The sequence below is a fragment of the Pelophylax lessonae genome, assembly GCF_965119305.1.
Source record: "Pelophylax lessonae genome assembly, chromosome: 5".
In the NCBI taxonomy this organism is placed as follows: Eukaryota; Metazoa; Chordata; class Amphibia; order Anura; family Ranidae; genus Pelophylax; species Pelophylax lessonae.
The window spans coordinates 175,310,236-175,326,359 of record NC_138772.1 but is presented as its reverse complement, the minus strand read 5'-3'; the positions used below and the strand labels follow the sequence as shown (position 1 = coordinate 175,326,359).

Sequence of the window (16,124 nt, the reverse complement as noted above, 5' to 3'; positions counted from 1 at the left end):
TCTGGCCACGAACCTTCCCACCTTGTAGTTGAGATGGGACGTGAACAGGTTCACGTCCGGAGACCCCCACCGGGCACACAGGAGGCGAAATACCTCCAGATGCAGGAACCATTCTCCCTGGTCCAGGGTCTGGTGACTCAGATAGGCTGCCTGCCAGTTCTCCACATTGGGAACGTGCGTCTCGGCCCACGCGAGGATCTCTGCCACTTTCTTGGCCGCCTGAGCACTCTTGGTGCCCCCTTGGAGATTGATGGAAGTCACCACCATGGCGTTGTCCATCTGTACCCGAACCGGACAACCCCGAAGCCGAGGCGACCAATGGAACAGGCAGAGTTTGATTGCTCGGAGCTCCAAGACGTTTATCGCTAAGCAGACCTCCTCCTCTGACCACATCCCCTGGGCATAAAGCGTGCCCAGAACTCCACCCCAGCCCGACAGGCTGGTATCCGTGGTGAGCACCATCCACAGCAGAGGTTGGAAGGACATGCCTTGTGTCAGAGTTGGAGACAGGAGCCACCACAAAAGATCCGATCTGGCCAGGTGGCTCAGAGAAATCCTTCTGTCCAACGACTGAGGCATCCTGTCCCACTTGGCATGGATCTCTGCTTGCAGAGTTCTCATGTCAAATTGAGCAAATGGGATGGATTTAAAAAGCCGAAACCATCAAACCCAGGGACTGCATGCAGGCCCATAGAGAAGAGAGATCGTTGTCCCTGAGGGACCTGATCTCGCCCTGCACGGTCCGGAGTTTTTCCTCCGGGAGAAAGATTTTACCTGAGCGGAGTCCAGGATCATCCCCAGGTACCGGAGGCGAACCGAACCGTAGCAGTCAGAGCTGACTTCTGAAAGTTGATGGTCCACCCGAACTCCTGGAGCATCTGAACCGTGACCGACAGATCGCTCATCAAAGTGGCACACGAGCTCGACCTTAACAGGAAGTCGTCCAGATAACCAAGGGCCGCAATCCCCTTTAAACGCAGTAAAGCCAGTACTGGAGCCAAAACCTTGGTGAATACCCTGGGAGCCGAAGCGAGACCGAAGGGCAACGCCACAAACTGGTAATGCTCCTCTGCCACTACGAAGCGGAGATATCTCCGATGACCCTCGTAGATGTGCAGATAAGCGTCCTTCAAGTTGATGGAAGCCAGGAAGTCCCCTGGACACAAAGACGCCACCACCGACCTGATGGATTCCATCCGGAACTTCTGTACGATCACAACGGTTGAGAGACTTTAGGTCCAGAATCGGACGCACTTTGCCCTCTTTTCTGGGCACCGTGAACTGGTTGGAATAAAAACCATGAAATCTGTCCCGTGAAGGCACTGGCACAATGACTCCTTGGGCGAGAAGATCTTGCACCGTAGATCCCTGAAATGATCGGGGGTCAGATGGAGATTTGATGGAAAGAACCTGTCTGCGGGGCAAGATCGAAACTCGATCTTGTACCCTGAACGAATCAGTTCATGAACCCACCTTTCCTGAATTCTGGACAACCAGGGTTCCTGAAAACAATGCAGAAGTCCCCCCCCCCCCCACCCCTGAAACAGGTGAGGGCGTCCCTTCATGAAGAGGTGGACTGGGTTGCCGAACCGGTCTGACGGGTCTTTGGATTCCCTGATCACGGCTTCTTGTGACCACCAGGGGCCTTGAAGGATTTACCTTTATCCTGTGCCCCGAAGGCACGAAAGGACCCACAATGAGCTTTAAAAGAAGGGCCCCGCCTAGCGCGGGTGGATTTTTCCCTTAGAGGCTTGGGGCCAAAAGAGTACTCTTACCACCGTAAGCCCCTTGATCAACTCATCCAGAGTGTCCCCAAAGAGACGACTCCCCACATAAGGGACATCAAACACAGTCTTTTTGGAAGCGTGGTCAGCTGACCAGCTTTTCAGCCAAACAATGCGGCGGACCGCAGCCCCAACTTCAGACAACCATGCGACTAACGGAGCCTCGTCCAAGGCCGCGTCACACAGGTACATCACGGCCTGGGTCACTTGATCCGCCATGTCAAGGGCAGTCGGAGAGGCCGATTCCGCCACCAGGGTGCTCCGAAGCACCTTGGACCATGCAGTGACAGCCTGAGAGACTATCACCGAGGCAAACACAGGTTGAGCAGGGAGCCCGCCACCAGATACATGTGGAGGGAAAGTGCCTCAACATGCCTATCTGCCGGATCCTTGAAAACCGGAGAGTCCTCCACCGGCATCAATGTGGATATTTATTCAGCCTAGAAATGGTGTGGTGCACCTTAGGTGACACCGTCCAACGTTTGTCTACAGGATCCGCAAAGGGATAGCGGTAGTTAAACTGCTTAGGCACCACCAGCATATGTTTAATGGGACGCCATTGGTCGTTCACTTTTTCATGAAACTCCTCGGGGCAGGGGAAAACCTGACCCAACTTCTGGGCTTTTCGGAACATGGACCACTGTAAACATAGGTATATTAACTTTTTTTTTTATTTTTTATTAAGAGATGACCTAATGGATAAACATGACCCTGTGGAACTCTATAACAGAGAGAGTCAAGTTGAGAATGACTACTTCAGTAAAACAGTAGGGAGCACAGCTGCTTGCATTTGTGCTCACAGCCAGCTTCCCTCACAGCGAAGTCCAGGGTAGCTTTAGTAACACAGGCAAACAGCTGAAGGGATCCAAATGATGAGAAAGAATTACCCTCCACTCGAACTGGAGTACTCTGGTAGCAATCATGGAGGTTCTTCCCACTATGGCTGGATGTTTTCTGGAGAACCTTTGTGCTATTAGGCTCCGGCCTGGCTGACTGCACATCTGTTTTGACAGTGAATGACATCTCACTTGACTGCAGATTACTTGCCCAGCCAGCTCTCTCTCTGCCTCATCAGTTGTTGACTAAGGGAGGGAACAGAGAAATGTACCTTCCTTGAGTGTGCCCAGGAATTACGAGAGTTGTAGAAGAAGTTGGAGGGTCATCTGAGCATTGTGAGTAAAGGGAACTCCTCTACACTAGTTAAATCCTCTGCTGGCTCACTAGCAAAAGCAGTAAAATAAATGTAGATAAAAACTATATTAAAGTTGATGTAAATCATTACTCACGTTATCCTGTGTTATAGGTATTGTATGAATAGGTATTGGTTGCCAGGCAATGCTAGGTCTCCAGACTTGCCTGCCAGTGGGTGGGAACAAACCAGCAAGATTAGCCTGGGCACTCATTAATGTACGGTCTATATCTGTGCTTCTCACAAAAACCTATGGTACAAACATATATAATAATATTGTTATTACAATAATCATCATCTGTCTTAATAGTACAAAAATATTCTACAGGAATATACAGACTATACAGTCTATGCAAGAAGCTACCACAGTCATACTGACCTACATACACAACAGAGTCAGCTATAAGTAGAAGCCACTAAAAGGGAAACTTTGGGCAAAAAAAAAAGCAAACTATATTAATAAATAAGGTGATTTCCCCCATTTTTAAGATGCAGTAATTGACAGAAAAGCTTATGATGGACATCAGTTTTCAAAAATATCCTAAGGACCTGTATGATCTTAGCATGTTCAGGACAACACATTTCTCATTTATGTAGCATTATTGCAATTGCATTTTTGCTATATATAGGGCTCTGGCCAGAAGTTGTACCCATACAATACATTACAATATTTGTGTTGGGTAAAGGGGAGTCAAAGCAGAATCACCAGCCTAAATGTATACAAAAGTAAAGTCTAAAGTTCATACAGTTATTTGTGGGAGAGGAAAAACAAGGGTGTGTTTTTAAAAGGGTGCTGTTAAATAGTAACAACCCTTTTAGCCTCTACAAACCAGGACACAAACCCCCCCAAAGCAACAGTATAACACTCAGTCAGCTATATAACATTAGCTATCAGCAGCACACGGTGCATCTCATAAAATTAGAATATAATCAAAAAGTAATTAATTTCAGTAATTCAATTCAAAAAGTGAAACTCATATTTTATATAGATGCATTACACACAGAGTGATATATTTCAAGCATTTCTTTCTTTTAATTGTAATGATTATGGCTTACAGCTAGTGAAAATCCTAAATTCAGTATCTCAGTATCTTACTGAAAAGCATGTCCTTATACAGTATAGTATGCACTCAATACTTGGTTGGGACTCCTTTTCCATGAATTACTGCATCAATGTGGCGTGGCATGGATGCGATCAGCCTGTGGCACTTCTGAGGTGTTATGGAAGCCCAGGTTGCTTTGATAGTGGCCTTCAGCTTGTCTGCATTGTTGGGCCTGGTGTCTCTCATCTTCCTCTTGATGATTCCCCACAGATTCTCTATGGGGTTTAGGTCAGGCTAATCAAGCACAGCGATACCATGATCATTAAATCAGGTATTGGTACTTTTGGCAGTGTGGGCAAGTGCCAAGTCTTACTGGAAAATGAAATCAGCATCTCCATAAAGCTGGTCAGCAAGGGAGGGAAGCAGGAAGTTCTCTAGAATTTCCTGGTAGAGGGCTGTGCTGACTTTGGACTTGATAAAACACAGTGGATCAACACCAACGGATGACATGGCTTCCCAAATCATCACGGACTGTGGAAACTTCACTAGACCTTATGCGACTTGGATTCTGTGCCTCTCCACTCTTCCTCCAGACTCTGGGACCTTGATTTCCAAATGAAATGCAAAATTTTCTACAGTCGGCAATGATTTGGGGAGCTATAACATCTGCTGGTGTTGGTCCACTGTTTCTTATCAAGTCCAAAATCAGTACAGGAAGCAGGAAATTCTAGAACACTTCATGTACTGTATCTATTTAAAATATATAAGTTTCAGTTTTTGAATTGAATTACTGAAGTAAATTAACATTTTGATGATATTCTAATTTTATGAGATGCACCATATCCATATGTGCTCCCATTAGAAAGCATAACAGCCCCTTTGTGTACAACATCACTGGTTTACATTTGGTAGGTTTTTATCCTCTGGGCCTGTAATAGAGAGTGTGTCTTTCAGGCAAGTTGTGAATTTAGTTTGATCAGGCAGGGTAAGAACCAGATAGCACATCCTACCCTCCACAATATCAAAATAAATACAAAATAACAAGCCCCCCCATGCACCTCATTAAAATCAGCTCAGCACATCAATCACTACAATAAACTCAACATTTCATACAATGTACCCACTTAGACAGCACACTGCAACATGCACCTCAAATACACTTAGCATTTTATATCATGCACACCGTTACAGTAAGCAATCTGCACCATACGCCCTATTATGCACACGGCAACCATTCAATAACCTTGTTACACCCAACACTTGGCCAAATTATATTTGTGCTATTATCTTTTTTTTTGTGTGAAAAACATTAAAACAGTTGTTTTTCTTTGAAAGTGGTATTAAAATACCTTTTATGCTCAGTAAAAATGTTGCTTCCTGGCTTAACACTGCAGTGCCCTGTGCTTGCAGAGCTGAATAACAGCCACACCCCTCAGCACAAGTGTCCTTATAAGTAACAGTGTTTTGCAGAGAGGGGGGTGGTGTTAGACCAAGTCTATTACATTACTGAGAGCAATAGGACTTTTTGTACTATAGTCATATTTAGATACTTGTTAGACACTGCTGTTACAAGAAAATGGAGATTGTTTTTACAATGTATATCTGACTATGTATCTATGACTGTGATTTCCATTTGGCTTCAACTCTAATTACCTGTAAAGAGAAAAGTAAGCTACCACGTTTTTACCTCATCTTTGTTGTAGGTTTCATTTAGAAACCCAGAATATCTCTTTCTCAGGTATTGTCCCAGTTCAAAATGTTGCTCCATTCCTAGCTGTTGAGATACAGAAAGTTTTCATGAAAAAAAATTCAGTATGAGTGCTATTTTATTTTTATGCTGGTTAAATCTGTTAACCTACTGCTAGCATTTGGTAAAGGTCACACTTTGACATTTTAATACTGTCCATAATGCCAAATTGTAGTGTTTATTAAAAAAAAAAAAAACATTAAAAGGAGAAGTACAGATAAAGCTTGTTTAGCTGTACATCTCCTGTGGATCACAAGAGTACAGTTCATTCTGCACTCCCGTGACACATTTTCAGCTGACAGCGGGCTAAAGCCTGCTGTCAGCTGAAGTCACAGAACCGGTGCAGGCTGGGGAAAGATTGCGACCCCATGGTAGGGATCCACCCAGGAGCCTGAACTGGCATCTTGCTCAGCCTCTCAGCCAGCCGCTGAGACCCTGAGCTAGCTGCTCCAGCCCCCTCCACAACCAAGAGTTCCAGTGAGCGCAGGGGAGGGGCCGAGCACACAGTAGTGACTGACAGTCACCAGCTCTCTGCTCACGGAGCACTGAGAACTGAGTGATCAACGGTGTTTGATAGCTATGTTCTCATTGGAGCTGGCGGGGGTCCGATGTTGCATCCACCTAGGCAAGTATTTAAAAAAACAAACAAACAAACAAACAAATAAACGTTTCTCTTTTAAAACAAATCAATACTATTATAATCTTACCTTGGTGTGTAAGCTTTGTGGATTACGCCTATTCCACATCTGTATAGGATGTAATCAAGGAACCTGTGCTGTGAGAAATATGTAAATGCCATTGCTGGCCCGCTTGTCATCCTGGTCCAATGACTTCAATATTTTATTAGTCACTGTTCTGGAACAAAAGTTAGGACTCCTGATCTGCTTGCTTGTTACAGGTCATGCGGGTGCTCTGCTCCATTCAGTAGGAGATCTGTGAGCAGATCCCATACTGGATCAGAGTAAAACAGCATGGATGTCACTTTTGTGAAATCTGTGCCCATTCAGTTTTAGTCCACATTTTGACAGTGGATTGTGGTAGACTTGTGATAGCTTCGTGAGTGGCCAGATGTACATAGACTTGTATCTGTTAACATCAGGCCACCTCTTTCATGTTTAGGTAAAAAAGGATGCAGTGTCAAACTCAAAGGTAGGAGGATGTAAACACACACAGGTCTTCCTACACCCGGCTGCCCATAGACCTGCATGGAGCATCCAACCAGGTCTGCCTAAAAAACCAACAGGGGGACCTTAGCCGAAAGCCCATGCAAAAGGTGCCTTAGAAAGCACTGAAAGAATTGTGTTAGCATGGAAACCAAAGATTTAGAAGAAACTGTATTTCTCTTACATTTATTGATGACACTGCTCTTCTGATTCTTGACCATAGAGGTTATAGCCCCACCTACAGGAGAAGGACACTAGGCAGAAAATAAACACAGCACTACTTATGAGCAGTGTTAGCTGGTATAACCCCCCTCTCTGCTATAGCAAGTCAGTTATTTCTACTTAGTGTTTCAGGAGTAAGGATATAGTTCCTTGTTAGGACCTTTGGTTCAATAGGTTTTTTTTCCTTTTTTTTTTCTTTCCCAAGCATTTTTCCTGCGGAGATCTTCAATCAACATCTGGGCTAAACGATGACCTATGTAATCTAAATCCAGTGGTCAACCCAGTCTGACCAACTGGCGGACCAGTTGTTCCGGGGACCCCACTACTTTCCAAGCTTTCTGTCCGTCTTGGCATTGGTGCTTAAGCAAGAACTTTGGTTAAAATGTTGGACTGCTGACACAACCTCTAAAAAGGCACTGGAGGATTTACCCTTCCAATGGGATTGTCACTCTGATGGTACCTTGGACGAAATCATCAATAACCTACTTTCCTCCCACAGGCCAAGAAGGGAAAGGAACTTCATCGTAGGCCTGGTCCTTCCTTCACAAGAGTCTTTTAAGTTCCTCTCGCTCCTTGGACATCAGTGGTTCCTGCAATTTGTAGTCAGGGATGCAAATTATCAATTTGTGGCACTCCCTTTTGGCCTGGCCTCTGCTCCCTGGGTATTTTCCAAGGTGTTAGTTCCAGCTACAGACATGAACGAAGTATAGCAAGTCTGTGATATTGTGGACCTAGTGCGAGCAATTTTGAGCACTGAACATATAGTGTATATTTACATAGATTGAATTGACTTTTTACTTTAGCTAAACAAAAGGTGTTGTACACTATTTACTAAGATATTTTACTAAAATGCACTTTATACTAAAATGCTATATCATAATATAGTAGAAAAAAGAATGAGTTTAATGTGATTATTGTGAGTTACTATACTTTGCATATTACTTTTTGCCTTAAGAAATAATGTCTGATCAGATGAGCACCACCACGATGGCAGCTACAGAAAGTGGTGACACCACTCTATTTCGTTCTTTGGAAGCTTTATGTGTTCGTATAGCCAAAACATTTTTTTATAGTTTTGAATATAGTAGAGAACTTGTTAAGGCCCCAGGTAGTCTACATTGAGGGTCGATCACTCGCATTTGATTACTGCATGAGCGATTACATGCAAATGGCCATAATTAGCTGTGGGAGCCAGTGGCCTATAGTGGTTTTCAATGAGGCTGCCTCTTACTGTAAAAGTGGAAAACCTTGCTGGGGTTCTTAAATCTAATTGGAGTGTGAGTGCATTGCTGGGGTTCTCAAATTGAATTGGCGTGTGAGTGCATTCACCGGGGTGAATGCACCCTAAAAAATCTTGACATATTTGGGGGGGGGGGGGGGATGTTGGTGTTGTTGGGGCTCAGGAGACCAGAGTGATCACCCTGACCAAGGAGGGGTGAGGAAACACAGGTGGACATGACACACCTGTGTCCACTCCCACATGGGTGGACCAGATCACTTATTTAAATGACACACTAGCAGATAGCCAATCGCTTCTCGGCCTTTTGGCTCAGATCAAGTGTAGTTTCTGCCTTGGTCTGGGTCGGTTTCGGAAGGTACCAGTCCCACTCGGCCTTGGGTTGTTTTTCTTTGGGTGCACCCCATGCTGCTATTGGGCGGGACGCTACCTGATGTTTACGAGAGTGATCCCTCTCCCCGTCTTGTCCTTGTGACTTTTAGTGGGTGAGTGTTTTGGGCGGAGATATGGTGACGAAAGCACCAGAGGCTCAGAACACCGTAAGGCTGGTGGTTGCCGAGCCTAGGAGATAGAGCGTTGGGCTGTTCGTGGTACAGAAGAAGGTGATTGAGGATTTATTGGGAATGCCACAAGAGAGTATTTTTTGCGTGCAGTGTTTTCCTAGTACTAGTTGGTATGATGTTACCTTCTGGAAGAAGGATGATCTGCATTCATGTATGGCGAGGAAAGCAGAGAAGGCGGACAATCCCCTGTTGGAGGGTATTACTTTTTTATGTGGCGAGTCAAAGCAGCAGGTACCAGTGACCCTACACATGTACAACCCCTTTGTGAGGGATGAGGAGGTAAGGGCTTTCCTGTTGCGGTATTGTGACTTTGTGTTGGCAGTAACGAAGCTCACAAATATTTTGGGCACCTTTAATGGTCATAGGCGGTTTTGGGCGCAATTCAGGGCTGACGCAGATGGGGTGGGGGGGTCCGGCACCCCCCTCAGGTGTTTTCCATTGGGAGTAACCGTGGTTACTTGTGGTACCCCGGTCAGCCTCAGTTTTGCCGGTTTCTTTCGGACATTCTAAAGAAAGCTGCAGCACTGGACAGGTTTGTCAGAACGGTTTTAAAGCTGGACACATGATGTCAGATTGCCCCGAGCATCGGAAATGTCAAATTTTTTGAAGTGTGAGACACTTGGCTAGGCAGTGCTCGGAGGTGGATCGTGCTCCAAGGACTCACCTAGGGGCCACTACCATTGGCGAGGAGGGCGCTGTCGGCAGGGTTGTGGATGTGTTCCAGCTCCCTCCATCCTATGCCAACGTGGCGCGGGGTATGGCACCCTGCAAGAGCACTCCAGCAAAGGCTCTTGATCCTCCCAATGACATAGCTGAGGTGGAGGGGGCTACCTCTGTGACCGAGAGGTGTGTCCCTAAAACCCTGTTAGCAGAGGGAGAGGAGGAGGGTGAAGAGGAGGTTGGGGAAGGCCCTGGGGTGGAGGATGGGAGTGAGGAGATGGATCAGAGCGTGTCCCTAAAGCGCAAGAGCTCGGATTCTCCCTCTTCCTCTGAATGTATTGAGGAGTTCTCAGCTAGCATGGGTCCAATGGGTTCAGATCATGTCATTGAGTCAGACTCTTCTGCCCAGTCTTTTGCCAGCCAAGGGCAAGTGGAGAATTTCCAGGAGGTGGTAGGATTTTCAAAGACGCTACCCAGAGGAAAGCCCAAAAAATCTGAACCGAGGAAAGAGATGCAAGGGGTAAGGACGGAAGAGGCTCCAAGGACTTCAAGGCGGACAAGGTCCAGATGCAGGTGATGTTTTTCCCCTAAAACCCTGTCCAGATAAATGCTGCAGCTGCGGTGTTCCTCTTTAAATGTGAGGATCATCCGGTCTGTATACAGGAGAGCTGTAATCCTGAAACTTTTAGAAACTTTACCATCTGACATTATTTGTTTACAGGATTGCAATCTAAAAGAGGAGCCCAAAACCTCTGAATGGCCACATGGGGCTGCAGTTTGGTCTCTTGGGAAAGAGAAAAATGAAGGGGTTTGCATATTATTTAAAAGGAAATATAATAAAATTTAAAAAATAATTCACGTGGTAAGGGGGTGGTGCATGTTGGTGGTTTTTTGAGTATGGGGGTATTGTATGTAGGGTGGTGGGGGTGTATGCTATTGCTGATAGGCATGAAAGGGTTGTTTTCTTTGATAAATTAAAGTTTTTTCTGGGAGGGAGGGAACCTATGGTTATATTGGGGGATTTTAATTGTATTATAAGGGCTAGGGATAGGAGTGGTGGTGGGCATGGAGGGGGATATTGTAAATACTTTTAACCTGAAGGATGCCGGGAAGGAGGGAGGGTTTAGGTTTTTCAGTGATAAAGGGAATGTATGTTCACGGATTGATTTTTGTTTTTTATCCAGGTGTTGGGATGTGGAGTCTTTTTCTGTGCGGAGGGAGCCTTTCACGGACCATGGTAGGATTGACTGTGTTATAAGCATGAAAGGGGAAGATGTGTATGGAAGGGGAGTATGGAAATTAAATATGAGTTTGTTGGAGGATGTGGGGATAATGAGTGAATATTTATGTTTGTTTAATAAACTTATGAGGAGAATGAATGATTTTGAAAATCTTAAGTGGTGGGAATGGATGAAGGTAAGAACAAAGTGTTTTTTTGTTAGGAAAGGATGTGAGAAGGGAGGCGAGAGAGAGGAGTATGACGGATGGCAGAAGCGCTTTAAATATTTAAATGAGTTAAGAAGATTGGGGGAGGATGTAAAGTGTGAGTTGGAGGAGGCGGGAGAAAAATTAAATAAATATATGGAGCAAAGGTGTAAAAATATATTATCGCAAGCTAAGGCTGTGCTTAAAGAAGAGGATGAAAAATGGCAAAATGGGGATGTGGAATGTGTTGGATAAGAATGGAGAAGAGGTACAGGGTAATGAGAAAGTGAGAGAGGCAGTATGTGAGTTTTATTCAAATATGTATGTTGAGAAAGAAAGAGATGAGCGTATGGAGGATGGAGTTTTGAAACATATTGAGAAATGTTTGGGGGATGAATAATTGAATATGTTATGTGGTAATGTGAAGAAAGGAGAAATAGAAGCATGCTTAAGAAGTATGAAGAAAGGTAAGATGCCTGGGAGCGATGGGTTGCCAGTTTAAATTTTTTTGTACGTTTTGGGAAGTATTGGGTGATTGGGTGCACAAGGTATGCTTGGAAGTCTTGGAAGGGAAGAGGTTGCCTGAGTCTATACATAAGAGTATAATTGTATTGCTGTATAAAAAAGGATGCAAGGAGGATTTGAGAAACTGGAGACCCATTTCTTTGTTGAATGTTGATTATAAATGAATTACTAAAATGATTGCTGATAGATTGCGGGAGGTGGTTGGGAAAATGGTGGGGGAAGAACAAGTGTGTGCAGTGCCTGTGAGGTCTATTGCAGAAAGTTTGATATGTTTGAGAGATGTGTTATGGTATTGTAAAGAAAGAAACAGATGGTTGCAGTTTTGGGAGTAGATTTTGAATAGGCGTATGACAGGGTTTCGCATGATTTTATGTTTAACGTGTTGGAAAAAATGGGGGTGCCTGAGGTAATGTTGGGGTGGGTTAAATGTTTGTATAGTGGGATGGTCAGTAAGGTACAGGTGAATGGGTGGTTAACAGAGGAAATATATATAGGTGCGGGTGTAATGCAGGGGTGTCCTCTGTCCCCTGTTTAGTTTATATGTGTAATTGAGCCTCTGTTGCGAATGTTGGCAAAGGATAAGCTGGTGAGAGGGGTGGAAGTGCCTGGGAGTGGGGGGGAGGAGTTTGAGTGTAATTGGCTATATGGATGATGTGACTGTGTTATGTAAAGATATTGCTGGATTAAGGAGAGTGAAGTTGTTGATTGATATTTTTTGTTCTGTAAGTGGTTTTGGGATAAATATTGAAAAGAGTGAATGTAAGTTTTTTGGTGAATGGAATGATGTGGATGAGTGTGGTTGGAAGGTATATAAGGGAGGTATTAAGATTTTGGGTGTCAGATTTAATAATGAGCTGTATGGGAGAGAGAGTTGGGAGGAAGTGTATGCAAAAGTTAAGAAAAAAATAAGTTTTTGGTCATTGAGGGCCCTAACCTTGGAGGGGAAGGCCTTAATTATTAAGGCTGTAATTTTACCAATTTTGTTGTATTTATTTTATGTTTTTCCTGCTCCTGATAGAATGTTGAAGAATATAATAAAATAATGTTTTACGTTTGTATGGTCGTCAAGGATGGAGAAGTTGAAGAGAGAGAAAGTGATGAAAGGGAAAGCGAATAGAGGAAAAGGTGTGGTAAATATTAAACAGTTCTTAGAAGTAAAGTATGTGTGTGTGGATTAGTAAGAAAGAGAACCTGGCTGGATGTATGCTGAAGTATGTTAGTGGAAGCGTGCTAAGAAAGTATAAGCTGTGTGAGATTGATTTGTTTTAGGGCGCCGTGGTTTTATGTAAGAATCGAAAGGTGTATGAGGAGATATGAATTGCATGAAGTTACAAAAGAGGTATGGTGTGAAAGTAAGAAAGTAATGGGGGTGTTAGAAGGGAGAGAAAGTTTGGAAGTGGTAGGTGGGTTGAGTGAGGCACAGAGTAAGAGCGTATGGAAAAATGTGTGTAATACGGATCTAGTTAATAGGCAAAAGGATGTTGTGTGGATGGCGGTGCATAGATGTTTGCCGACGAGAGAATTCCAGAGGGCTGGTTGATAGGGAGGTATGTCCGAGGGAGGGGTGTAGGAGGGTGGAGAATGTGGAGCATTTGTTTTGGGAGTGTGCTTTTGCAAGAAGAGTCTGGAAGAATCTGACGGAAATGGTCAAAGGGTTGACTGGGGTGGGAAGGATAACTTTTGAAATGATGATGTTTGGTTTGTGTACATTGGGGAGGGATGAGCAAAGGGTGTTTTGGATGATGGTGAATTGTGTGAAGGAAAGTTTGTGGGATGTGCGTAATATTTTGATTTTTAGGAGAGAGGAAATAATGTGTTTCCATGGTCCGGGGAAGGCTATATTTATATGCATATTGTGATTGTAAAAGCTTTGGGTTTGAAGAGGCCCAGAAGATTTGGAAATGAAGTGGGTGGAGGGAGTGGAGTAAGTAATGTTATGCATAATGCTAGAGGTGGGTGTGGAATAGGGGTGGGGTTTTGTTAATATTTCTGTGAATGGTGGGATTCTTATGAGGGAGGTGGGAGTAAGTTGAAGGGTGGGTTTGGTTATATTATCTGTGGAGGTTGGTTTTGTGGGTGTAAATATTTTCTTGCTGTTTATTAATTTTGTCCTTTTCCTTTTTCACTATAGGGGGTGCAAGCGGTGAAGGGACAGCGATGGAGGGAAAGCAAAGTTGTGTGTTGTTTAGGTGGAGGGAAAGGTCTTGAGGGAGAGTTATGTTAAAATTTTAATTTGTGGAAAAATATTTTGTTTGATCTTGCTTTGAAATTTTGTTTTATGTATTAATTTTAAAGACTTTTTAAATAAAAGAATTAAAAATAAATCTGTTCTTATTGGTTGGTATGGACCTAGAAGGTTAGTATCGGCAGAGACTGAAATGAACCGCAGCACCCTGGGCATAACTGTGGGGGCCGGGAAGTAGGTAATGTCAGAGAAAGCTGGAAGGGTCCATTGCCTCCTGATTTGAATGGGATCTCCCCCTATCAGCTTGAAGGGAGCGAGAAAGCCGGTTCTCCCACCGCCGGTTTGTACTGCTTCTGGATGTAATTGGTAAGGAATGGTGATGGTGGTGGGAGGGCCTTCCTCCTGGGTTGAGTCACTCCCCAGTTAGGGTAGGCTCTCCCTAAGCCATCTAAGTTATGATGCCTCCAGGTAGGGGTGGGCTGGTATTGGTCTGGCCGAAGGCTGGGACCGAAAGAAGCCCGTGGTGTATGTGCCCCTAGGGTAGAAGCCTAGGGGTGCCTTAATCTCACAGGTGAGGGGCAGCTAATCTTGAGTATTTTGGCACCTTGGTCACTGCACTACACACTTTTTTCACACCTGCCTCTTGGGACAGGCCTTTTGGCTCGGACCAGAGGAATTTTTTATTCTTGGCCGGAAGGCCTGCCATGGTATCTCACTATGGCACTAAGCACTTTCCCCACTTTTTTGTTTGTGTGTTGTTTTCTTTGTTGTTGTGTCACTTCACTTTCACCTTTTTTCACATGATGAGTAGGGTGTGGGTCCTCGGGCCTACCTTGAAAGTCTTGGGAAGGGGCGGATATGGCCTTTTGGCTTAGTTTGCTCTCTCTCGTGGGGTCTCCCTTCGGGGGAGCCTCACCTAGTACTTGGGGTGGGCTGTTTCAGCAGTCCTCCCAGAGAACGGGGTTTGCCTGGTTTTGGCAGGGCAGACCATGTAAGTACCTCAGTCCCTGTCAGGAGTCTGGCGCCCCGGGGGATCAAGGTCAGGGTCCTTCCTCTTCGGAGGTGGATCATTTCGCACACCCTGTGCACTTTTTGTGTTCTTCACGTTTGCGTGTGTGCACTTTTTTATGTTAGTCTGAGTGTGTTCACACACCACGGGCTTAAAAAAAAAAACTAGCAGTTAACCAATGTGCTGCCTTTCTATAGACATGCTATATAGATCTGATCAAGCCATGAATTCACACTGAAATTGTAACATTTGCTATTAACTAGATTTAATTTACTCTTATGCAACTTAATTTGTGTAACCTTTTGAATGATGGTATATGGTCTCCTCACTTAATCTTTTCAATCTGGGGGATAATATACAATCACATTAGTTTTGCATATGAAATGCAATGAGTTTCTTGTTATCTTTGTTGCAGAGATAGTCCCTTTTTTCCCTCCTCGCAATCCGTGCTGCAATGAGAACGGTTTCTGTTTCAACACTGGAAATGACTGTAATTTTGGTTTGTTTTGTCAGCAAACTGATTTTGAAACATCTGCGACCAACCAGATTTATTCCTACCTCCATGCAGTGAGTACACTCCTCACATTTTATTATATCTTTTCAATAGACAACACTGAGGAAATGACACTTTGCTACAATAAAAAGTAGTGAGTGTACAGCTTGTATAACAGTGTACATTTGCTGTGCTCTCAAAATAACTCAACACACAGCCATTAATGTCTAAACCGCTGGCAACAAAAGTGAGTACACCCGTAAGTTAAAATGTGTAAATTGGGCCCAAAGTGTCAATATTTTGTGTGGCCACCATTATTTTCTGGCACTGCCTTAACCCTCTTGAGCATGGAGTTCAACAGAGCTTCACAGGTTGCCACTAGAGTCCTTTTCCGCTCATACACAATGACATCACGGAGCTGGTGGATGTTAGAGACCTTGAGCTCCTCCACCTTCCTTTTGAGGATGCCCCACAGATGCTCAATAAGGTTTGGGCCTGGAGACATGCTTGGTCAGTCCATCACCTTTACCCTCAGCTTCTTTAGCAAGGCAGTGGTCATCTTGGAGGTGTGTTTGGGGTCATTATCATGTTGGAATACTGCCCAGCGGACCAGGAGGGGATCATGCTTTGCTTCAGTATGTCACAGTACATTGTGGCATTCATGGTTCCCTGTATGAAGTGTAGCTCCCCAGTGCTGGCAGCACTCATGCAACCTCAGACCATGACACTCCCACCACCATGCTTGACTGTAGGCAACATACACTTGTCTTTGTACTCCTCACCTGGTTGCCACCACACACGCTTGACACCATCTAAACCAAATAAGTTTATCTTGGTCTCATCAGACCACAGGACATGGTTCCAGTAATCCATGTCCTT

At 44.5% G+C, this 16,124-nt stretch overlaps 1 protein-coding gene across 1 annotated transcript in view; it reads right to left on the bottom strand.

The window, feature by feature from the left end:
* The window catches only part of LOC309556067 (prostatic acid phosphatase-like), a 163,292-nt gene that overhangs the window by 86,765 nt on the left and 60,403 nt on the right, over positions 1-16,124 (bottom strand). The window contains exons 3-4 of the mRNA XM_082258379.1: positions 5,704-5,790; positions 3,071-3,223 (exon numbers count right to left, since the gene is read on the bottom strand). Of these exons, the coding sequence (XP_082114505.1) occupies positions 3,071-3,223; positions 5,704-5,790 (240 nt within the window). The remainder of the gene's footprint in view (positions 1-3,070; positions 3,224-5,703; positions 5,791-16,124) is intronic.